The 22,263-nt window shown below is 36.5% G+C and overlaps 1 protein-coding gene across 13 annotated transcripts in view; it reads left to right on the top strand.

Moving 5' to 3' along the window:
* LOC103558201 (S-adenosyl-L-methionine-dependent tRNA 4-demethylwyosine synthase TYW1) overlaps positions 1-22,263 on the top strand; it is a 214,454-nt gene that overhangs the window by 72,032 nt on the left and 120,159 nt on the right. For all 13 annotated transcript variants that reach the window (XR_011524726.1, XR_011524725.1, XM_008531059.2 and 10 more), the window contains one exon: positions 4,321-4,439. Coding sequence is in view for 11 of the 13 variants with exons in the window: in XM_008531059.2 (XP_008529281.2) it covers positions 4,321-4,439 (119 nt within the window). In the remaining 2 variants the exon portion in view is untranslated. The remainder of the gene's footprint in view (positions 1-4,320; positions 4,440-22,263) is intronic.

The following is a 22,263-nucleotide window of genomic DNA, read 5'->3' as shown; positions in this document are numbered from 1 at the left end:
TGACATCAGATTTTTCATCTGAAATCATGGAGGCCAGGGGGGAGTGTCACATTTTTCAAGTGTTGAAAGAAAATAGCTATCAACCGTGAATTCTATATCCAGTAAAACTATCCTTGAAGAATGACGATCAAATAAAGATATTATCAGATGAAAGAAAACTAAAAGAATTTGTTGCTAGCAGATCTGCCCATAAAGATCAGCTAAAGGAAGTTCTTCAAACCTAATGAAATGATGAAACAAAGATTCTTGGTGCACCAGGAAGGAAGAAGGAATGATGTAAAGAGCAGAAATTTGGGTACATACAATAGATGATCATTTTCCTCGTGAGTTTTAGAAATTGTATTTGGTGATTGAAACAAAAATTGTAGCACCATGTCATACTTAAGAAAATGATATTTAATTTAAAAGAAAGAAGGTTAAAGGGACCTGAATGGAAGTGATGTTTTCACACTTCGCTTGAAGTGGTAAAATGTTGATATTAGTAGACTGTGATAAGTCATGTATGTATATTGTAATACCCAGAACAGCCACTACAAAAACTATACAAAGAGACGCTCAAAAACAAGGTAAATTAAGGCGGAATCCTAAAAATGTTTAACCTGCAGGAAATCAAGAAAAGAGTAACAGGAATGAGAACCCGAGGAAACAAGCAGGAAACAAATAATAAAAGAGCAGACTCAAGGGAAAACATATCAGTAATTACTTCAAATGTAAATATTCTAAATATGCCAATCAAATGTTAGAGATTGGGAGGGTAGATTAAAAAAATGACCCAAATATATGATGTTTACAAGAAACTCACTTCAAATCCATTGACATAAGTAGGTTGAGTAAAATGATAGAAAAATGTGTATCTTGCCAAAAGTATCCAAAAAGCAGGATTGTCTATATTAATACCAGATTAAATAGAACAAGCAAAGAAAATTGCTAGAGACAGAGAACGACACTTCATAGTGATAAAATTATCTATCCATACTAAATGAATATTCACCAAATATCAGAGGCTCAAAATAAATCAAGCAAAAACTGATGTGGTTGAATAGAGAAATTTAAAAAAAAAAAACCTAACCCACAGTTATAGTTGGGGACTTTGAAACCCCCCTCAGCCACTGCTGGAACTAGAACTACTAGACGGAAAATCACAAGGATATAGAAAATCTGAACAACACAGTTAATCAATAGGATCTAATTGCCATATAAAGAACACCACCCAGCAACAGCAGAATACATATTTTTTTTGAGTGCTTATGGAACATGCACCAAGATAGAGCATTGTCCTAGGCCATAGAACAAACTTCAGCAGATTTACAACAATTGAAATCATACAGAGTGTGTTCTCTGGCCATAATGGAATCAAACTAGAAATCACTAATAGAAACAAAAGGAAAATCTCTAAATATGTGGAAATTAAACAACACATTCCCAAAAAAGCCATAGGTCAAAGAGGAGGTCTCAAAGGAAATGAAAAAATACTTGCAACTGAATGATAAAAATAAAACATATGTGGGATGTTGCTCAATTAGTGCTCAGAGGGAAATTTACAACAATAAATGCTTACATTGGAAATGAGGAAAGATGTCAGTTGGGAAATCAATGAAAATCCAAATACATTGAAACAAATCTAAATAAATGTTTATGATTGGAAGACTCAATATAGTAAAATAGTAGTTTTCCCCAAATTGATCTGTAGGTTTAATGCAATTTCTATTAAAATCCCAGTAAGGTTTTTGTAGAAATAGACAAGCTTATTCTAATATTTATAAAGAAAGTCACAGTTCCTAAAACAGCTTAAACAATGTTGAGAATAATAATAAAATGGGAGAATCATATACCCTGATATTGTATCTTACTGTATTGCCACAGTAATCAAGACAGTGGTATGGGTGGAAGGGTGGACACATAGATCAATAGAATAGAATAGAGATTCTGGAAGTGAATCCACAAATGTGCTTAACTGATTTTTTACAGAGGTGCCAAAGCAGTTCATTGGAGGAGGATAACCTTTCCAACAAATGGTGCTAGGGCAATTAGATATCCACAGGTAAAAAAACCCCAAAAACACCACCACCACCACCAAACCACACACACCAAAAGTACACACAAACACACAAAAAACTTGTCTTAAACTTCACACTTTATATAAAAATTAACTCAAAATAGATCACGAACTTTAAAGTGTAAAACTTTAGGGGAAAAAACTCAGTTTTTTAAGGAAAAACGTGTCATCCCTTCTCTCATATGTCTTTGTCCTTTTATCTTTTGAGCCCTTCCGTATTCACTTTGGACATCATACCTCTGGGAAGTTCTCACTGGTCCTGCAAGGCTGGCTGGATTGGTCCTCTATATCATGGGCTTCAGTAACACCATGATGGATATTTGTCTTCTCTGCTTGCGCAGCATCTTAGCCTTTTCGTGGTTGGGGAATGCTCTGTTAAATGGGCTTTGTTTGGCTCGAGGGCCCACTGCCTGCTACAGAAGCTAAGGAGGACAGATACTGCTTCCTTTACCATGCTCTGGCAACCCAGTTATAAAAATATCATCTAGGATAGTCATTCTGTTCAGCCTGAGGCTTTGAGTGTGGAGTGAGTGATGGAAAGAGGCTGGGACACGGAGAACTCATTTTTTGTGACGATGGCAGCAGTATCTGCTTTTCAGGAGTGTGTGGGTTATGGTATCCAGGAGAATGGTGGTGTCTGTAGTAGATGGTTTCTGGGGCATTGAGTGGTAGTCCTGCTGCCAGCCTTCCTTCATTCCTGCCTTTCTAAGGATTCTTTGAGCTATGAGATAGTTTCTGTTTAGCTAAAGTCAGTTTTTCTTGCTTGCAAAAGAATCTTGATTGATCCAATCACTCTATCGTAGTAGTAGTGCACATTTTGCCTGCTTAACTCACCAATTCCTCAGACCAGATCATGGGTAGGGGCTCTGTCTTGTTCATCATTGTACATTCAACACAGAGCGTGCTTGAGGTCTATTAACTTCTCAGTAAATAATGAATGAAATGTGCAGGTCTTCAACTTTGTTTCTCTATTGGCATGATATTTAGTGATAATTACTCTGTGACTTTGTCATTTGGTAGACTTTTATTTTTAGTTTTCAGTGCTATTTGCAAGATCTGAATGTTTTGTTGGCCTTTCTTGGATAGTTTCTTGGGAACTTGGAAAAGAGTTTGTAGGCACAGTTATCATGAACAATATTTTTCCTTTACTCCTTTTTTTCCCATAATGCAAATACTAAGTGAAATGGACAGGGAAACCCCTTTTATCAGGACAAAAAAATAAAAGATTTTGTGATCAACTGACGTAGTAGTCAGGCTGGTAGATTTGATGTAGTTTTCTTTTGTTGTGCACAGCATTATAATATTAGTACACTGGTACATATGTGTAAAGCCTAACCATCTGTATCTTCTTGTTTGTTGTTCCTGTTTTTAATTCCATCAAAGTTCTGTCACATAGGCTCAAAATCTTAGTTATCTTGGATGACTTTCTCTGTTTTGCCCCTCTAATCAGGAATGCTAGTGATTGTATTTCTTTGGTACCCTTTCCCTTTATTCCACTAGTATTATAAGCCAAGTCACCATGACCTTTCTTGCATAACCTCCTCACAGGTTTTACTTTTACTGAAATCAGCCTTATCTTACACAGAGCTTCTGGATGGATCTTTCTGATGATACCTCAAAAAGCTTGATATTATTTTGTGATTCCAACTCTAAGTTGATCCTCAATGTTTCTTCAATTATCCATTCATACTACAGTTACCATGGTTTTACCACTCACATAATAAATGGTGTTCTTTTTTGGGATAATCTGTTTCTTACATACATGCTGCTTGTCCCCTTAGCAGTCTCAGTATGTTCAAATCTACCATTCAGTTGACATAGAATATGCTCCAGGATTCATTCCCTTAGGCACCCTCCCTTATTCAAAGCAGAGATACTCTTTCACCTGTGTGTTGTCCCCCTTTTCTAGGAGCCTGTCTTATCTATCCCTTGGCGTTATATATTATTGTACTAATATTATTTGAGGCAGTTGGATGGATTTGAAAATGAAAGCATCAGTGGTCCTCCCTATAGAGCTTTCAGAGTTAATGAATCATAGGTTTATTTTATTGGGTTTTAGAAAGCCAAAAGCGCTATCAAAACCCAATGCACCATCAAAACACTGTAATGCTGTAAAATTAATTTTTTGCATCCTGCAGATACCAGTAGGGGTATTTATGGTTATGAAATGCACGGTTTCTTCTTAAAAAATGATGCCTTGGTGTTTTGTTTCCTTGCTTTGAGGATTTTATTCAAATTATCATTTTTTTTTTTTACTTGCACAGTCGATGCTCCGAGGGAGAGGAGGTTGCTATAAACATACATTCTATGGCATCGAAAGCCATCGTTGCATGGAAACTACCCCAAGCTTGGCATGTGCAAATAAATGTGTATTCTGTTGGCGGTAAGTGAAAATGAATGGCTGTGGTGACCAAATATGTAATGATCTGTAATAATCAATTTCTGCCCAACGCTGTACTCATTTTTACCTAAAGCTCTGCTGTTTCTGTAATTATCTCCTTTTCCATTCCTAATGCTATATTTGTGCATTTGGTTGTTTTTTCTTGAACAGTTTTATCAAAAATTTGCCAATTTTTTTCTTTTAAAGATTTTATTTTTTCCTTTTTCTCCCCAAAGCCCCCCAGTACATAGTTGTATATTCTTTGTTGTGGGTCCTTCTAGTTGTGGCATGTGGGACGCTGCCTCAGCGTGGCTTGATGAGCAGTGCCGTGTCTGTGCCCAGGATTCGAACCAACGAAACACTGGGCCACCTGCAGTGGAGCGCGTGAACTTAACCACTCGGCCACAGGGCCAGCCCCAAAAATTTGCCAATTTTTTAAGTCTTTGAAGATCTAGATTTTAGCTTTGTGAATCCTCTCCATAATATCTTTGTTTTCTTGTTCAATAATTTACTACTGTTTATTCCCCCTGTTCTTTTTCTAACTTAAATTAGCCCATTAGCCCATTAATATTCAGTCTTCTGTGAATCTTTAATTATAAATTTCCCTCTATGTACATCTTCAGCTACAGTCCATAGATTTTGATTATTATTCAATTGTAGATATTTTCTGATTTCCCTTATGACTTTGTAACTCGTGGGTCAAAGAAATATTTTAAAAACTAGACATAAATTAGGTTCTTAGAATTATATTTTTGTTATTAAATTTCAACTGAATTGTATTATTGTTACAGTTACATAGTTTCTAATACAAACTATTTAAAATTTATTGAGAAGTGCTATATACCTAGTATATGGTCAGGTTTTAAAAGTCCATCATAGAACCAGTCTTGATGGCCTAGTGGTTAAAGTTCAGCACTCTCACTGCTTCAGCGGCCTGGTTTCAGTTCCCAGTGTGAAACCACACCACTCGTCTGTTAGCTGCCATGCTGTGGTGGCAGCTCACATAGAGCCAGAAGGACTTAGAGCTAGAGTATACACATATGCATTGGGGCTTTGGAGAGGGGAAAGAAGAAAAAGAGAGAGAGAGAGAGGAAGATTAGCAAGAGATGTTAGCTCAAGGCGAATCTTTCCCAGCAGAAAAAAAAAAATCTGTCATATACTCATGAAAAGAGTATACTTCTTAATTGTTGGGTAATAAAACAGCAGTAAAAACCGTGGTACTGATTATTTGTTTCATCATTGCTTAGTAGTCCTGTTTATCCATAATAATGCTTTTTACCTTAAAGTTTATGTTTTCTGATATTGATATAACTATACTAGATTCTTTTTGGTTACTAATACTTGTCAAGTCTTTCTTTTTCCTTCCTTTATGTGACTTCAACCTTTATGTGTCTTTATATTTTAGGCGAGTTGCTTATAAACAAGTGTTTGGCTGGACCAGGTTTTTAAAATCAACTTTATTGAAATTTTATTTATAATACAATGAAATACATCTATTGAAAATGTAGAATTCCCTGAGTCTTTGGTAAATACGTACACCTGTGTGAGGATGACCGTGATCAAGATGATGAACGTTTTCATTACCCCCAGACGTTCCCTTGTGCCCCACTCCCAGTCAGTTTCTCTAGACTCGCCCCAGCCCCAGGGAAATTGATTTTCTTTCTGACCATATTTATTAGTTTGCTTTTTCTGTAGACCTGCATAAAAATAGAATCATTCAGTACGTATTTTTGTGTCTGGTTTCTTTTGCTCAGTAAAATATTTTTGAGATTTATCCATGTAGTTATGTATATCAGCAATTTTTATTGCTGCGGAGTAGTGAGTTTTATGGTTTATTCCACAGTTTGTATATCTCTTCCCCTCTAGTTGAATATTTGAGTTGTTTCCATGCTTTGACTGGGTAAAACAGCCATGAATATTAGTGTATAAGTCTTTTGAAGACAGATGTTTTCACCTGTGTCTGGAATTGCTGGATTTTTAAAAATCCATTTGGACAATCCATCTTTTAAGTGATGAGTTTAGTTAGTCTTATCTATAGTGATTGTTGATATGGATAAATATTGATAAAGTGATAAATATTTATTTTTATTCTGTTATTTTGTGCCTTCTATTTACCTTGCTTTTCTACACTTTTTTCTTTATCTTTTTTCTAGCCAAGACTACTTGTATGGTAAGGTATCAGTTTGGATGTCATGTTGTAGGAGGCTTTTCAGGTTTTCTTGCTGGAAATACAAGCCCTGAGTATTATATTTAAGCTGGCTACAGTCCATCATATGTAGAATTGAATCTTTTAATAAATTGAGAAAATGCCTAAATTGCAGAAATCTGTCATGCTTGCTGCTAATCCATTTTTCTCTTTCACCTCCTCAGTTCTCTACAGGCTGACTCATGTCTCCACTGAAGCTCATTTTCTTGTGATCACTAGTGATTTCTTTACTATCAAATCTAATAGAGGTGACTTAATTCTCATCTTAATTGGACTCTGGCAAAGCATGCTAGAAAAGAAGGACTTCTATTGGATTCAGATATACCAATCTCTTGTAGTTTTTTCCCCAACCCTTTGGCAGTTTCTTTTTAATGTCCCCTCTTAGCTCTTCCTTGGCTCATTCTTTGCCTGATGAATTCTCTCTGATTCTGTCCTTAGCTTTCTTTTATTACTCTACATTATGATGGTAGGAGTAGTAAGCCATCTCCATGTCATCATTGAATACTTGTAATTTGACACCTTGAAGTTCTTTATTTCTAGCCCCAGTCTCCTGAGTTTTCATCCTCGGTTTTGCAGTTGCCTGTTGGATATATTCTCTCAAATGATCCACAGGCACTTCAAGCTCAGTTTGTCTACAATGAAGTTTATCATGCTCTCTGTTAACCTCTTCTTATTTTGGTAATGGTACCATTAGCTATCCAGTGGCTTAGACTGAAAATCTTCTTTCTCTAACTTACTATATCCTTTTGCATACCTAATTCTATTGATTGTGATTTAGATTCTCATTATTTCACCCTTTAACAACTGAAGTGATTTGATACTTTCCAATCTATGTCATCCCTTAATTTATCTTTCATATTGGTGCAAGAGCTATAATTCTTTCTTAAAAAATATTTTTTTATTTCATTGATCATAAAAGTAATCCATACCTAGTGTAGAAAATTTTGGAAAATACCAAAAAGTATAAAGAAAAACAGCTATTTATAATTCTAGCATTCAGACAAGTTGTTGTTAATGCTTTCAAGTATTTGCTTTCTTTTTTTTCTAAATCTTTCCCTTTTTTTATTTAACATGGTTGAAGTTATTCTCCACTGTTTTATGATCCTGTTTTAATTCTTTCTTAATAGAAGACTCTTGCTCTACCATTAAAATCTTATATTCTTAAACTTTTTGTTTTGAAATAATTTTAGATTTACAGAAGAGTTACAAAGATAGTAGAGTTCCTGTGTATCCTTCATCCAGCTTTCTCTAATGTAAGACCTTACTTAACCATGGAACAGTTATCAAAACCAAGAAATTAACATTGATGCAGTTCCATTAATTAAACTGGAAACTATTTGAGTTTCATTGATTTTTCCACTAATGTCCTTTTTCTTTCAAGATCCATTTCAGGATCCCACATCCCATGTAGGTGTCATGTCTCTTTAGTTTTCTCCGGTTTGCCATGGTTCTTTAGTCTGTCTTTGTCTTTTATGACTTCAACACTTTTGAAGAGTACTAGTCAGATATTTTGTAGAATGTCCCTCAATTTGGTTTCGTCTGTTGTTTTCTCATGGTTAGAGTGAAGTTACGGATTTTGGAAAGAGTACCATAGAAGTGATGTGACCTCAGCATGTCATATTAGGGAGTACCTGATATCAGTATGTCTTATTACTGGTGATGTTAACCTTCATTAATTGATTAAAGTAGTGTCTTCCAGGTTTTGAAGTGTAAAGTTACATCATAAAAATATTTTTTTATGGTGTAAAAATAAATAATAAAATAAAAACTAAAAATAATAATAGTATTTTGTAATTAATAAATATTTTAGGGGATAGATACTTTGCGGATATGCAAATATACTGTTTCTCCTTGATCTTTTGCCCACTAAATTTTTCATTCATCAGTTTATCTTACCTGCATCAGTTATTACTTTGGTATTCTCATGGCTGTTTTTTCTTTCTTTTTGTTTTGCATTTAAAAATTGAAATTCCTTTCTAAGGAAGAGTTACTTCTCCCTCTATTTATTTATTAAGTTATTTATATTAATTTGGGCTCAAGGATCTTTATTCCTTTGGTTATAATCCAGTGCTATTACTATTCATTTTATTGCTCATATTTTTCCGGCTTTAGCCATTGGAAACTCTTTTGGGTTGGCTTCTGTATCTTTGGTTTGTTTCTTTTTAAAACACTTCTGTATTTTCTGATGCTGGAGAGGGTCCAGGCTCATCTTGTGTTTTTCCTGCCTAGCCCTGGAATCAATCACTTCTTTAAGGAGCCCTAGTTCCTTTTACTAAAGAATGGTATTTAGAATCCAAAATTTGGATGCATGATGTGTTCATTTCAGTTGGAGTGTTAGTGCTTCTAGGCCCTCTCAGTGGATAAAAGTAGGACATATGTGTATGTATATATGTATCTTGGTCTGTGTATGTAAGAGTACAAAACCTCAAATCTATGAGTTTTTGCTGATACTTCCAACTCCAGTCACCACCATAGAACTTATTCTTACATTTCCTTTTTGCTTGTTTGTGACTTTTTTTTTCCTGTGATCTTTTCACATCAAAGTACATAAGCTTTAGAACTTGATTTTTAATCTACTAAATTAAATCATTATTTGGAAATCAGGAGAGGAAAATATGTGTGTGTATATATATATATATATATTTTTTTTTTTTGAGGAAGATTATCCCTGAGCTAACATCTGCTGCCAGTTGTCCTCTTTGTGCTGAGGAAGACTGGCCCTGAGCTAACATCGGTGCCCATCTTCCTCTATTTTATGTGGGTTGCGTGCCACATCATGGCTTGACCAGCAGTGCATAGGTCTGCACCGGGGATCCGAACTGGCAAACCCTGGGCCGCCGAAGCGGAAGGTGTGCATTTAACCACTGCGCCACCGGGCCAGCCCCAGAAATATATTTAAAGAGCCTTTTGTTTTTAAAGTAGTTACTAAGGTGTGTACCTGCCTCAAAAATGTCCTCATTCCCTATGTTTAGTAAGATCATGAGGTAATGTAATCATGATGTAACTCCAAAGCAATGTTTTATTATTATTATTGTGGTAAGAACACTTAACATGAGATCTACCCTCATAACAAAAATTTCAGTGTATAATACATATTGTTAATTATAATGTTATATGACAGATATCTCTAGAACTTGATAATCTTGCATAACCGAAGCTTTATACCTTTTGAATAGCAACTCCCCGTTTCCCCCTCCTCTAGACCCTGGCAGCGACCAATGTGCCCTCTGCTTTTATGTGTTTGACTATTTCATATACCTCATATAAATGGCATCATGCAGTATTTGTCCTTCTGTGTCTTGCTTATTTCATTTAGTATAATGTGCCCCAGATTAATTCGTGTTGTCATGTATCGCAGGATTTCCTTCTTTTTCAAGGCTGTATAATATTTTGTTGTATATATATATAGAGAGAGAGAGAGAGAGAGAGAGCACATTTTTAAAAAAAATTTTATTGAGTTAATGATAGGTTACAATTTTGTGAAATTTCAGTTGTACATTATTGTTTGTCAGTCGTGTTGTAGGTGCACCCCTTCACCCTTTGTGCCCACCCCCCACCCCACCTTTCCCCTGGTAGCCACTAATCTGTTCTCTTTGTCTACATTTTTAAATTCCTCGTATGAGTGCAGTCATACAAAGATTGTCCTTCTCTATCTGGCTTATTTCACTTAAAATAATTTCCTCAAAGTCCATCCATGTTGTTGCAAATGGTACGATTTTCTTCTTTTGTTATGGCTGAGTAGTATTCCATTGTATATATACCACATCTTCTTTGTCCACTCATCTGTTGATGGGCACTTAGATTGCTTCCATGTCTTGACTATTGTAAATAATGCTGCAATGAACATTGGGGTGCATGGGACTTTTGGAATTGCCAACTTCAAGCTCTTTGGATAGATACCCAGTAGTGGGATAGCTGGGTCGTATGGTAGTTCTATTTTTAATTTTTTGAGAAATCTCCATACTGTTTTCCATAGTGGCTGCACCAGTTTGCATTCCCACCAGCAGTCTATGAGGGTTCCCTTTTCTCCATACCCCCTCTCCAACATTTGTTATTTTTAGTCTTAGTGATTATAGCCATTTTAACAGGCATAAGGTGGTATCTTAGTGTAGTTTTGATGTGCATTTCCCTGATGATTAGTGATGTTGAACATCTTTTCATGTGTTTATAGGCCATCTGTGTATCTTCTTTGGAAAACTGTCTGTTCATCTCCTCTGCCCATTTTTTGATTGGGCTGTTTGTTTTTTTTATTGTTCAGTTCCTTATATATTATGGAGATTAACCCCTTGTCTGATATATGATTTGCAAATATGTTCTAGCAATTGGTGGGTTGTCTCTTTGTTTTGATCCTAGTTTCTTTTGCCTTGCAGAAGCTCTCTAGTCTGATGAAGTCCCATTTGTTTATTTTTTCTTCTGTTTCCCTTGTCTGAGAAAACATGGCATTCAAAAAGATCCTTTTAAGTTCAAGGATAAAGAGTGTATTACCTTTATTGTCTTCCAGGAGTTTTATGGTTTCAGGACTTATCTTTAAGTCTTTAATCCATTTTGAGTTTATTTTTGTATGTGGCATGAGATAATGGTCTACGTTCATTCTTTTTGCATGTGGCTGTCCACTTTTCCCAACACCATTTATTGAAGAGACTATCTTTTTTCCATTGTATGTTCTTGGCACCTTTGTGGAAGATTAGCTGTCCGTGGATGTGCGGTTTTGTTTCTGGGCTTTTGGTTCTGTTTCATTGATCTGTTTGTCTGTCTTTGTACCAGTACCATGCTGTTTTGATCACTATGGCTTTGTAGTGTATTTTGAAGTCAGGGATTCTGATATCTCCAGCTTTGTTCTTTTTTCTCACGATTGCTTTAGCAATTCGAGGTCTTTGGTTGCCCCATATTAATTTTAAGATTCTTTGATCTATTTCCATGAAGAATGTCATTGGGATTCTGATTGAGATTGCATTGAATCTGTAGGTTGCTTTGGCTAGTATGGACCTTTTAACTATGTTTATTCTTCCAATCCATGTGCATGGAATCTCTTTCCGTCTCTTTACATCATTATCAATTTCTTTAGTAATGTCCTATAGTTTTCATTGTGTAAGTCCTTCACCTCCTTGGTTATATTTATTCTTATGTACTGTATTCTTTTAGTTGTGATTGTAATTCCCCTTTTTCTTTTTTTTGAGGAAGATGAGCCCTGAGCTAACATCTACTGCCAATCCTCCTCTTTTTGCTGAGGAAGATTGGCCCTGAGCTAACATATGTGTTCATCTTACCCTACTTTATATCTGGGACACCTGCCACAACCTAGCTTGATAAGCGGTGCGTAGGTCCACACCTGGGATCTGAATTGGCAAACCCTGGGCTACCAAAGTTGAGCATGTGAACTTTACCGCTATGCCACTGTTTCAGTCCCTATTGTCTGTTTTTTTCATAGTGGTCATAGTAATGGATGTGAAGTGATATCTCTGTGGTTTTGATTTGCATTTCCCTGATGATAGTGATGTTGAGCATCTTTTGAACATCTGATTTGGAGAAATGTCTGTTCAAGTTCTTTGCTCATTTTTAAGTTGAGTTATTGGTGGTTTTGCTATTGAGTTAGACGAGTTTGTTATATATTTTGGATATTAACCCCGTATCTGATAGATGGTTTACAAATATTTTTTCCCATTTTATAGGTTACCTTTTCACTCTGTTGATTGCTTCCTTTTCTTTTTGGTTTTTCTTGGCCTGGATATGGTGTTTAGTTTGTTTTTAGGCAAATGAACTTAAACTGCCCCTCAGATTTTCCCATGTGCACTTTTGCTCTGGTAGGAGATAAATAGAAAATAAATACACAAATTATAAAACAAGTAAACAAAACTCTCAGTTGGCTGAATTAAAGAACTGGTCATTAGGCATTACATATGTATGTGTGGAGATTTCAAATATGATTGGAATTGGTAGAGGTTTTATTTATGATTGTATTTGTAAGATCAAAAATGGAGAGAGGGAACAAATAATATTAACTGTAAATGAAAGAGGACATGTAACTATAGATGCTATAAAGATTAAAGGCAATTAACTAAGTGAAAATTTAGAAAAGTAGCCAAATTCCTTATAAATTTAGATTATCCAAAGTAATACAAGAAGAATGTTATTCTAAATACTCCTTTAATCACTACAGTAATTGAATAAGTAGTTACAACTCATATCAGAAAGGAAGAGGCCTAGATGGCCTAAGTAAGTTCTAGCAAACATTCAAGGAAAAGGAATTCTCCTGATAGCAAAGAAAGAGGGAACTCTTCCCTTCTCATTTTAAGAAGCTATTGTAACCTTGATACCAACCCAGAGAAGAACAGCATGAAAAACAAAAATTGCAGTGCGGTTTCACTTATGAGCATGGATGTAAAATGCTAAGCAACATATTAAAATACTAAGTTTAGTATTGAAAAGCAGTGACGAAAGATCACGACCAAGATAGGTTTATTTTTTGCAGATATAATCTTTAATTGCTGTTATAGCTAGCTGTGTAATTAATATTCCGATGCACAAAGTGTTGTTTGCATTTTTGAGTATGTATTTTGGATGCAAATTATATCAATATATACTTCGGGATATGAATGCTAGTACTTCTTTCCTGTGTTTCCATCAATGTATAGCTCCTTTTTTTTAAAAAAAAAAAAAAAGATTGGCACCTGAGCTAACATCTGTTGCCAATCTTCTTTTTCTTTTCTTTTTTTTTTTTAAGATTTTTATTTTTCCTTTTTCTCCCAAAGCCCCCCAGTACATAGTTGTGTATTTTTAGTTGTGGGTCCTAGTTGTGGCATGTTGGATGCTGTCTCAGCGTGGCTTGACCAGCGGTGCCATGTCTGCGCCCAGGATTCAAACTGGAGAAACTGGGGGCCACTGAAGCAGAGCACATGAACTTAACCCCCAATGTATAGCTTTTTTTTTTTTAAAGATTTTATTTTTTCCTTTTTCTCCCCAAAGCCCCCCGGTACATAGTTGTGTATTCTTCGTTGTGGGTTCCTCTAGTTGTGGCATGTGGGACGCTGCCTCAGCGTGGTCTGATGAGCAGTGCCATGTCCGCGCCCGGGATTCGAACCGACGAAACACTGGGCCGCCTGCAGCGGAGCGCGCGAACTTAACCACTCGGCCACGGGGCCAGCCCCCCCAGTGTATAGCTTTTTAAGAAAAGCAAACCTTTTCTTATATGACAGGTTGCAAAGGTAGCATAGAGAGTTCCAGTATACCTTTCATCTGTCTTTCCCTAAAGTTAACATCGTCCTTGACCATAGAACAGTGGTCAAAATCAGGAAACACATTGATACAATGCAATTAATTAAACTGGAGACTATTTAGATTTTTCCAGTTTTTCCGTTACTGTCTTTTTTCTGTTCCAGGAACCAGTCCAGTATCCCACATCACATTTAGTAGTTGTTTCTTTAGTCTTTTCTAGTTCCTTAGTTTTCCTTGTTTTTCATGGCCTTGACACTTTTGAAAAACATTGGTTAGGTATTTTGTAGGTCTCTCAATTTGTGTTTGGTGTTTTTTGTTTTTAGCAAGTGCTTTTATGTTTTCATTGAGGTCATAATAGTCTATAACATTGCGAAATTTCACTTGTACATTTTTATTTGTCAGTCACCATATATATGTGCCCCCTTTACCCCTTATGCCCACCCTCCAACCCCCTTGCCCTCTGGTGACCACTGATCTGTTCTCTTTGTCCATGTGTTTATCTTCCAGATATAAGTAAAATCGTATGGTGTTTGTCTTTGTCTTGCTTATTTCACTTAACATAATACCCTCAAAGTCCAACCATGTTGGTGCAAATAGGATGATTTTGTCTTTATTTTTAATGGCTGAGTAGTACTACAGTTTGTGTGTGTGTGTGTGTGTGTGTGTGTATACACATCTTCTTTATCCATTCATCAGTCACTGGGCAGGTGAGTTGCTTCCACATCTGGACTATTATGAATAATGCTGCAGTGAACATAGGGGTGCATGAGTCTCTTTGAATTGTTGATTTCAAGTGCTTTGGATAAATACACATTGGGATAGTGGGGTCATATGGTATTTCAATTATAAAATTTAGGGAACTCCATACTATTTTCTAGAGTGGCTGCACCAGTTTGCATTCCTACCAGCAGTGTATGAGGGTTCCCTTTTCATGACAACCTTTCCAACACTTGTTATTTTTTGCCTTGCTGCTGCTAACTGGTCCAAGGTGATATCTCAGTGTAGTTTCGATTTGCATTTCTCTGATGGTTAGTGATGTTGAACATCTTTTCATGTGCCTGTTGGCCATCTGTATATCTTCTTTGGAAAAATGTCTGTTCACATCATCTGCCCACTTTTTGATCCAGTTGTTCTTACTGTTGTTGAGTTGTGTGAAGTCTTTATATATTTTGGAGATTAACCCCTTGTCGCATATATGATTTGCAAATATTTTCTCCCAGTTGGTGGGTTGTCTTTTTGCTTTCTTCCTGGTTTCCTTTGCTTTGCAGAAACTCTTTAGTTTGATGAGTTGCATTTGTTTATTTTTTCTTTTGTTTTCCTTGTCTGAGTAGACATGGTATTTGAAAAGGTTCTCTAAGACCAATGTCAAAGAGTATATACTGCCTATATTTTCTTCTAGGAATTTTATGGTTTCGGCTCTTACCATCAAGTCTTTGATCCATTTTGAGTTAATTTTTGTGATGGCAAAAGATATAGGTCTACTTTCATTCTTTTGTGTGTGGCTGTCCAGTTTTCCCAACACCATTTATTGAAAAGACTTGCCTTTTGTCATTGTATGTTCTTGGATCTTTTGTTGAAGATTAGCGGTCCACAGATGTGAGACTCTATTGCTGGGCTTTCAGTTTTGTTCCATTGATCTGTGTGTCTGTTTTTATGCCAGTACCATGCTCTTTTGTTTACTATAGCTTTGTAGTGTATTTTGAAATCAGGGATTGGGCTGCCTTCAGTTTTGTTTGTTTTTCTCAGTATTGCTTTAGCTCTTCGGGGTCTTTTGTTGCCCTATGTGAATTTTAGGATTCTTGCTTCTGTTTCCATGAAGAATGTCATTGGGATTCTATTTGATATTGCATTGAATTTGTAGATTGCTTCAGGTAGTATGGACATTTTAACTGTTTATTCTTCCAATCCATGTGCATGGAATATCAGTCCATTTCTTCATTTCATTATCAATTTCTTTCACTAACATCTTAGAGTTTTTATTTTATGTGCCTTTCACCTCCTTGGTTAAATTTATTCCTAGATATTTTATTCTTTTTGTTGCAATTGTAAATGGGATGGTAATCTTGAGTTCTCTTTCTGTTAGTTTGTTATTAGAGTATAGAAATGCAACTGATTTTTGTACCCTGCAACTTGATTGTAGTCGTTCATTATTTCTAACAGTTTTCCAATGAATTCTTTACGGTTTTCTGTATATAAAATCATTGTGTCTGCACACAGGGAGAGTTTCACTTCCTTGCCAATTTTGATAGCTTTTCTTTCTTTCTTTTTTTTTGCCTGATTACTCTGGCCAAAACCTCCAGTACAATGTTGAATAAGAGTGGTGAGACTGGGTACCCTTGTCTTGTTGCTGTTCTCAGAGGATTAGCTTTTGTTTTTCCTCGTTGAGTATGATGTTGGCGGTGGGTTTGTCATATATGGCTTTTATTCTGTTGAGATACTTTCCATCTATACCCATTTAATTGAGAGTTTTATTATAAATGGCTGTTGGATCTTGTCATATGCTTTCTCTGCATCTATTGAGATGATCATGTGCTTTTTATTCCTTATTTTGTTAATGTGGTGTATCACGTTGATTGATTTGTGGATGTTGAACTATCCCTGCATTCCTGGTATAAATCCCAGTTGATCATGTTCTATGATCCTGTTAATGTATTCCTGTATTCAGTTTGCCATATTTTATTGAGGATTTTTGTATCGATGTTCATTCAGCAATACTGACCTTTAATTTTCCTTCTTTGTGTTGTTCTTGTCTGGCTTTGGGATCAGGGTTATGTTGGCCTCGTAGAATGTGCTGTCTTTTTCAATTTTTTGGAATAGTTTGAAAAGGGTATGTATTAAATCTTCTTTGAATGTTTGGTAGAATTCTCCAGAGAAGCCATCTGGTCCTGGACTTTTATTTTTGGGGAGGTTTTTGATTACTGTTTCAATCTCTTATTTGTGATTGGTCTATTAAGATTCTCTATTTCTTCTTGATTCTGTTTTGTAATGTTGTATGAGTCTAAGAAGTTGTCATTTCTTCTAGATTGTCCAATTTGTTGGCATGTACTTTTTCATAGTATTATAATCTTTTGTATTTCTGTGCTATGCACTGTTATTTCTCATCTTTCACTTCTAATTTTATTTATTTGAGCCTTCTCTCTTTTTTTCTTAGTGAGTCTGCCTAAGGGTTTGCCAATTTTATCTTCTCAAACAACCAGCTCTTTGTTTCGTTGATCTTTTCTATTGTCTTTTTTGTTTCATTTTCATTTATTTCTGCTCTAATTTTTATTATTTCTCTCCTTCTGCTGACTTTGGGCTTTGTTTGTTCTTTTTCTAATTCTGTTAGGTGTAGTTTGAGATTGCTTATTTGAGGTTTCTCTTATTTGTTAATGTGGGCCTGTGTTGCAGTGAATTTCCCTCATAGGACCGCTTTTCTTGTATCCCATATGAGTTGGTATGGTGGGTTTTTGTTCTCATTTGTTCCCAGATATTTTTTGATTTCTCATTTAAGTTCATCAGTGATCCATTGGTTGTTCAGTAGCCTGTTGTTTAGTCTCCACATTTTTGTCCTTTTCCTAGCTGTTTTCTTGTAGTTTATTTCTAGTTTCATTGCAGTATAGTTGCAAAAGTTGCTTGATTTCAATCTTAAACTTATTGAGGCTTACCTTGTTCCCCGGCACATGGTCTATCTTTGAGAATGTTCCACGTGTACTTGAGAAGACTGTGTATTCTGCTGTTTTGGCATGGTGTGTTCTCTATATATATTAAGTTCATTTGGTTTAGTCTTTTGTGTAATTCTTCTGTTTCCTTGTTGACTTTCTGTCTGGATGACGTAGCCATTGATGCAAGTGGGGTGTTGAGATCCCCTACTATTGTTATGTTGTTGCTAAATTTCCTTTTAGTTTGTCAATAGTTAGTTTATGTACTTTGGTACTGCCGTGTTGGGTGCATATATGTTTATAATTGTTATGTCTTCTTCTTGTAGTGTCCTTTTTACCATTATATTCTTCCCCTCTTTGTCTCTCTTTCCCTGTTTTGTCTTGAAGTCTACTTTCATATAAGTATGGCAATACCTGCTTTGTTTTGTCTGCTTTTAGCTTAGGGTATTGTCTTCCATACCTGTGCTCTGTGTTTGTCTTTGGAGCTGAGATATGTTTCCTGGAGGCAGCATATTGTTGGATCTTGGTTTTTAATCCATCCCACCACTCTGTCTTTTGATAGCAGAATCCAATCCATTTACATTTAGGGTGATTATTGATATATAAGGGCTCAAAGCTGTGATTTTATCACTTATTTTCTGGTTCTGTTTCGTTTCCTTTGTTTCTCATCCCATGTATTTCATACTACTAATTCAGTTAAGTACTTTTCTGTGATGGTTTTCTTAGTTTTCTCCTAATTTTCATTTGTGTCTCTGCTCCTCCAATTATTTGTTTAGTGATTACCATGAGGTTTGTATAAAAAATCTCATAGATGAGGTAGTCCATTTTCTCATAGCCTGTTATTTCTTTCGACTAAGCAGATTCCATCCCTTTCCTCCACCCCCTCTAAGTTGTTATTGTAGCATCTTATTCCATGTTGTGTTGTGGGTTTCTGATTAAAACAACAAAATTATATTTATTTTTGATATTTTCCTTTCCTTTATCATTAATGTCGTAATTAAATGTTTGCTAACCAGTTCTGATGGAAAGCTGCAATTTTCTGATTTTTTCTACCGATTTCTTTCCTTGCTCAGAGCTTTGTAACCCCATTTCTTTTTTTTTCCTTTTTCAGGTATGAGGTCCTTCTTAAAGATTTCTTGTAGGGTGGGCTTTTAGGGCAATGAACTCCCTTAGGCTTTGTTTGTCTGGGAAAGTTTTTATTTCTCCATCATATCTGAAGGATGTTTTAACTGGATAGAGTATTCTTGGCTGTAAGTTATTTTATCTTTTGGAATTTTGAAGGTATCATTCCAGTCCCTCCTAGCCTTTAAGGTTTCTGCTGAGAAATCTCCTGAAAGCCTGATATGGGTTCCTTTGTAAGTTATTTTCTTTTGCCTTACTGCTCTTAATATTTTTCGTTGTCATTGACCTTTACCAGCTTGACTACTATGTGCCTTGGAGAAGGTCTTTTTATATTGATATAGTTAGGAGACCATTGGCTTCTTTCACTTGTTTTTCCAGCCCTTTCCTCAAGTTAGGGAAGTTTTCAGCTATTACTTGGAACAAGCTTTCTGCTCCATTATCCTTCTTTTCTCCATCTGCCATACCTGTAATCCTTATGTTGCATTTCCTAATTGAGTCAGATATTTCTTGCAGAATTTCTTCATTTCTTTTTGGTCTTAGTTCTCTCTCATCTTCCATCTGAAGCATTTCTATATTTCTGTCCTCAAGATTGCTTATTCCTTCCTCCATCATAGTAGCTCTGTTGTTCTGGGAATCTATATTTTTCTTAATCTCAACCATTGTGTTTTTCATCTCCAATATTTCTGATTGATTCTCCATTATAGTCTCAATCCCTTTTATGGAGAAGTTCCTGATTTCATTGAACTGTCTTTCTGAGTTTTCTTGTTTCTTGTTGAGTTTTTTTATGATATGTATTTTGAGTTCTCTTTCAGTTATGTTATAGATTTCTGTGCCTTCAGGAGTGATTTCTGGGTACTTGTCATTTTCCTTCTGAGCTGGAGATTTAATATATTTTTTCATATTGCTTGACAGTGTGTATTTGTGCCTCCACATAGTGGTAATTATTGGTTGCACCTTCCACCTGCTGCCACTGGGTCGGGGTCAAGATCTGTGTATTCTGAGCCTGTCACAATCCTGGCTCAGCTCACAGCCACTGCTTTTCTTGATCAGCTGAAGTGCAGTACCGATCAAGGAGACTGGCAGTTTCTTTTGCCTGTGTGATCCAGGGGCTTCTCACTCTGCCCTCACTATGTGGTCTCTTGGAGTGCTAACTTGTTGAATACATGCTCACACTTGCTGGACACCTCTGTGTGGGGCTTTCCCTTGGGTTGTGAGGGACCTTGTAGAGTGATGGTGTTCTCACAGAGGGCCACCCTCACCCCCCTGTCCTCTCTGATATGTACTCAGTCCCAGGGTCGTGCTCAGGATGTGGAGGAGATTTCCTTACCTCCTTTGACTACATGCAGGCGTCCAGCACCTCCTACTTTAGACATAGGACTGTGTGGGTCTCTCAGACGTCTTTTGTGGTGTGTGAATGTCCTCTGTTCGTATATCACTGTCCTTCTTGTTGTGTCTTAGAGGTGAGAATTTAACGGGAGAGCTCTCTCTGCCATGTTGCTGACGTCACTCCAAAGCTCTCTCATTGCCTTTGTTGTCTTGAAGTCTACTTTGTGTGGTATAAGTATGGCAACACCTGCTTTCTTTAGTTTGCCATTACCTTGGTATCATCTTCCATCCCTTCAGTGACCCTGTGTTTGTCTTTAAAGCTGTGATGTATTTCCTGGATGCGGGATAAATCGTTGGGGCTTGTTTTTTAATCCATCCATGCATTCTGTGTCTTTTGATTGGAGTATTCAATCCATTTACATTTAGAGTGATTATTGATACATGAGGGCTAATGCTGACATTTTATCACTTCTTTTCTCCTTCTTCTTCTATCTGCTTTGTCATCCTGTGTATTTCAGACTACCAGTTCAGTTTGATGGTTCTCTATGAAGGCTGTCTCATTTTTACCTTTACTTAACCATTTGTGTCTCTTTTCTGACTTTTTGTTTAGTCGTTACCATGGAGATTGTATGAAAGATCTCATAAATGAGATAGTCCATTTTCTGTTAGCCTATTTCCTTATTCTAAGTAGAGTCCATCCTTTTCCTCTTCCCCTAAGTTATTGTCACAGCTGATTCTGTTTTGTGTTGTGAGTTTGTGATTAAAATGAAGTGAGTGTAGTTATTTTTTCTGTTTTTGTTCCTTCCATCTTTATTGTTATAATTGTTTGCTAACCCGTTCTGATAGAAAACTGCAATTTTCTGATTTTGTCTTCCTATTTACCACCTTGCTCATGGCTTTGTAAACCTTTTTCTTTTTTTTCAGGTATGAGGGCCTTCTTGATCATTTCTTGTAGGGCAGGGTCTTGTGGCGATGAACTCCCTCAGCTTTTGTTTATCTGGGAAAGTTGTTATTTCTCCATCATATCTGAAGGATATTTTTACTGGGTAGAGTATTCTTTGCTGAACGTTTTTCTCTTTTGGAATTTTGAATATCTCACTCCACTCTCTCCTAGCCTGTAAGATTTCTATGGAAGAGTGCACTGAAATCCTGATAGGGGTCCTTTTGTGGATTATTTTCTTCTGCCGTGCTGCCCTCAATATTTTTTTTTCTTTGTCATTGACTTTTGCCACATTTCCTAATGTATGCCTTGAAGAACTTTTTACATTGATGTGATTAGAAGTTATATTAGTTTCTTTTTCTTGTAATTCCACCTCTTTCCCCAGGCTTGGGAAGTTCTAATCTATTATTTCTTTGAACAAGGTCTCTGTTCCTTTCTTCCTCTCATCTCCCTCTTGAATACCTATAATCCTTATGTTGCATTTCCTAATTGAGCCATGTACTTCTTGGAGAATTTCTTCCATTTCTTTTTCATTTTAGTTCTCTGTTCTCCGTCTGAAGCATTTCTATATTTCTGTCCTGAAGATTGCTGATTCGCTCCTCCATAATATCAGCTGTGTTATTTAAGGACTCCACATTTTTCTTTATCTCATACATTGTATTTTTAATTTCCAACGTTTCTGATTGGTATTTCTTTAATGTGTTAATCTCTTTTATAAAGGATTCCCTGTATTGATTAATTTTATTCTTGATTTCATTGAACTGTCTTTCAGAGTTTTTTTGTATTTTGTTGTGTCTTTTTATGACAGCTATTTTCAGTTATCTATGACATGGATTGTCAATTTCCATGCCTTTCGGATTGATTTCTGGGTGCTTGTCATTTTCCTTCCCGTCTGGAATGTTAATATGTGTCCTCATACTATTTGATGGTATGGATTTATTCTGTCTCATAGTGGTACTATCTGGTTGCAGATTCCACCTGCTGCCACTGGGGTAGGGTAGGAGATGTGCATTCTGAGCCTTCAGTGATCCCCGTTAGCTGCTCCTGTCCTTGGAAGCTCTGATAACAGGGCCCTTCTGCGTTTGCGTGCTGGCTGCCACTGCTTTACATAGTGTATGTGCCAGTGCTCTTGTGGCACTCCCTGGCCCTGGCCAACCAGTGGAGCTGGTGTGCCACGCAGGAGGAGGAGTTCTTGCTTTCATGTACATGATCCTGGGGGTACTCCCTCTTTGCCCTTGCTCTCTGCCCTCCTGAGCTGCCTGGCTTGGTGAATATGCCTCCACAATTGCTTAGCCTCTTCCTTGTGGAGCATTTCCCAGCACTCGGACTCAACTCCAATTCCAGAGGTGTTCCTGCAGATGACTGCTCCCTACCCTCTGTGTT

This window comes from Equus przewalskii, chromosome 12 (assembly GCF_037783145.1).
Source record: "Equus przewalskii isolate Varuska chromosome 12, EquPr2, whole genome shotgun sequence".
Taxonomy (NCBI): domain Eukaryota; kingdom Metazoa; phylum Chordata; class Mammalia; order Perissodactyla; family Equidae; genus Equus; species Equus przewalskii.
Note: the sequence above shows the minus strand (reverse complement) of the source record. Positions and strands in the feature narration are given on the sequence as shown.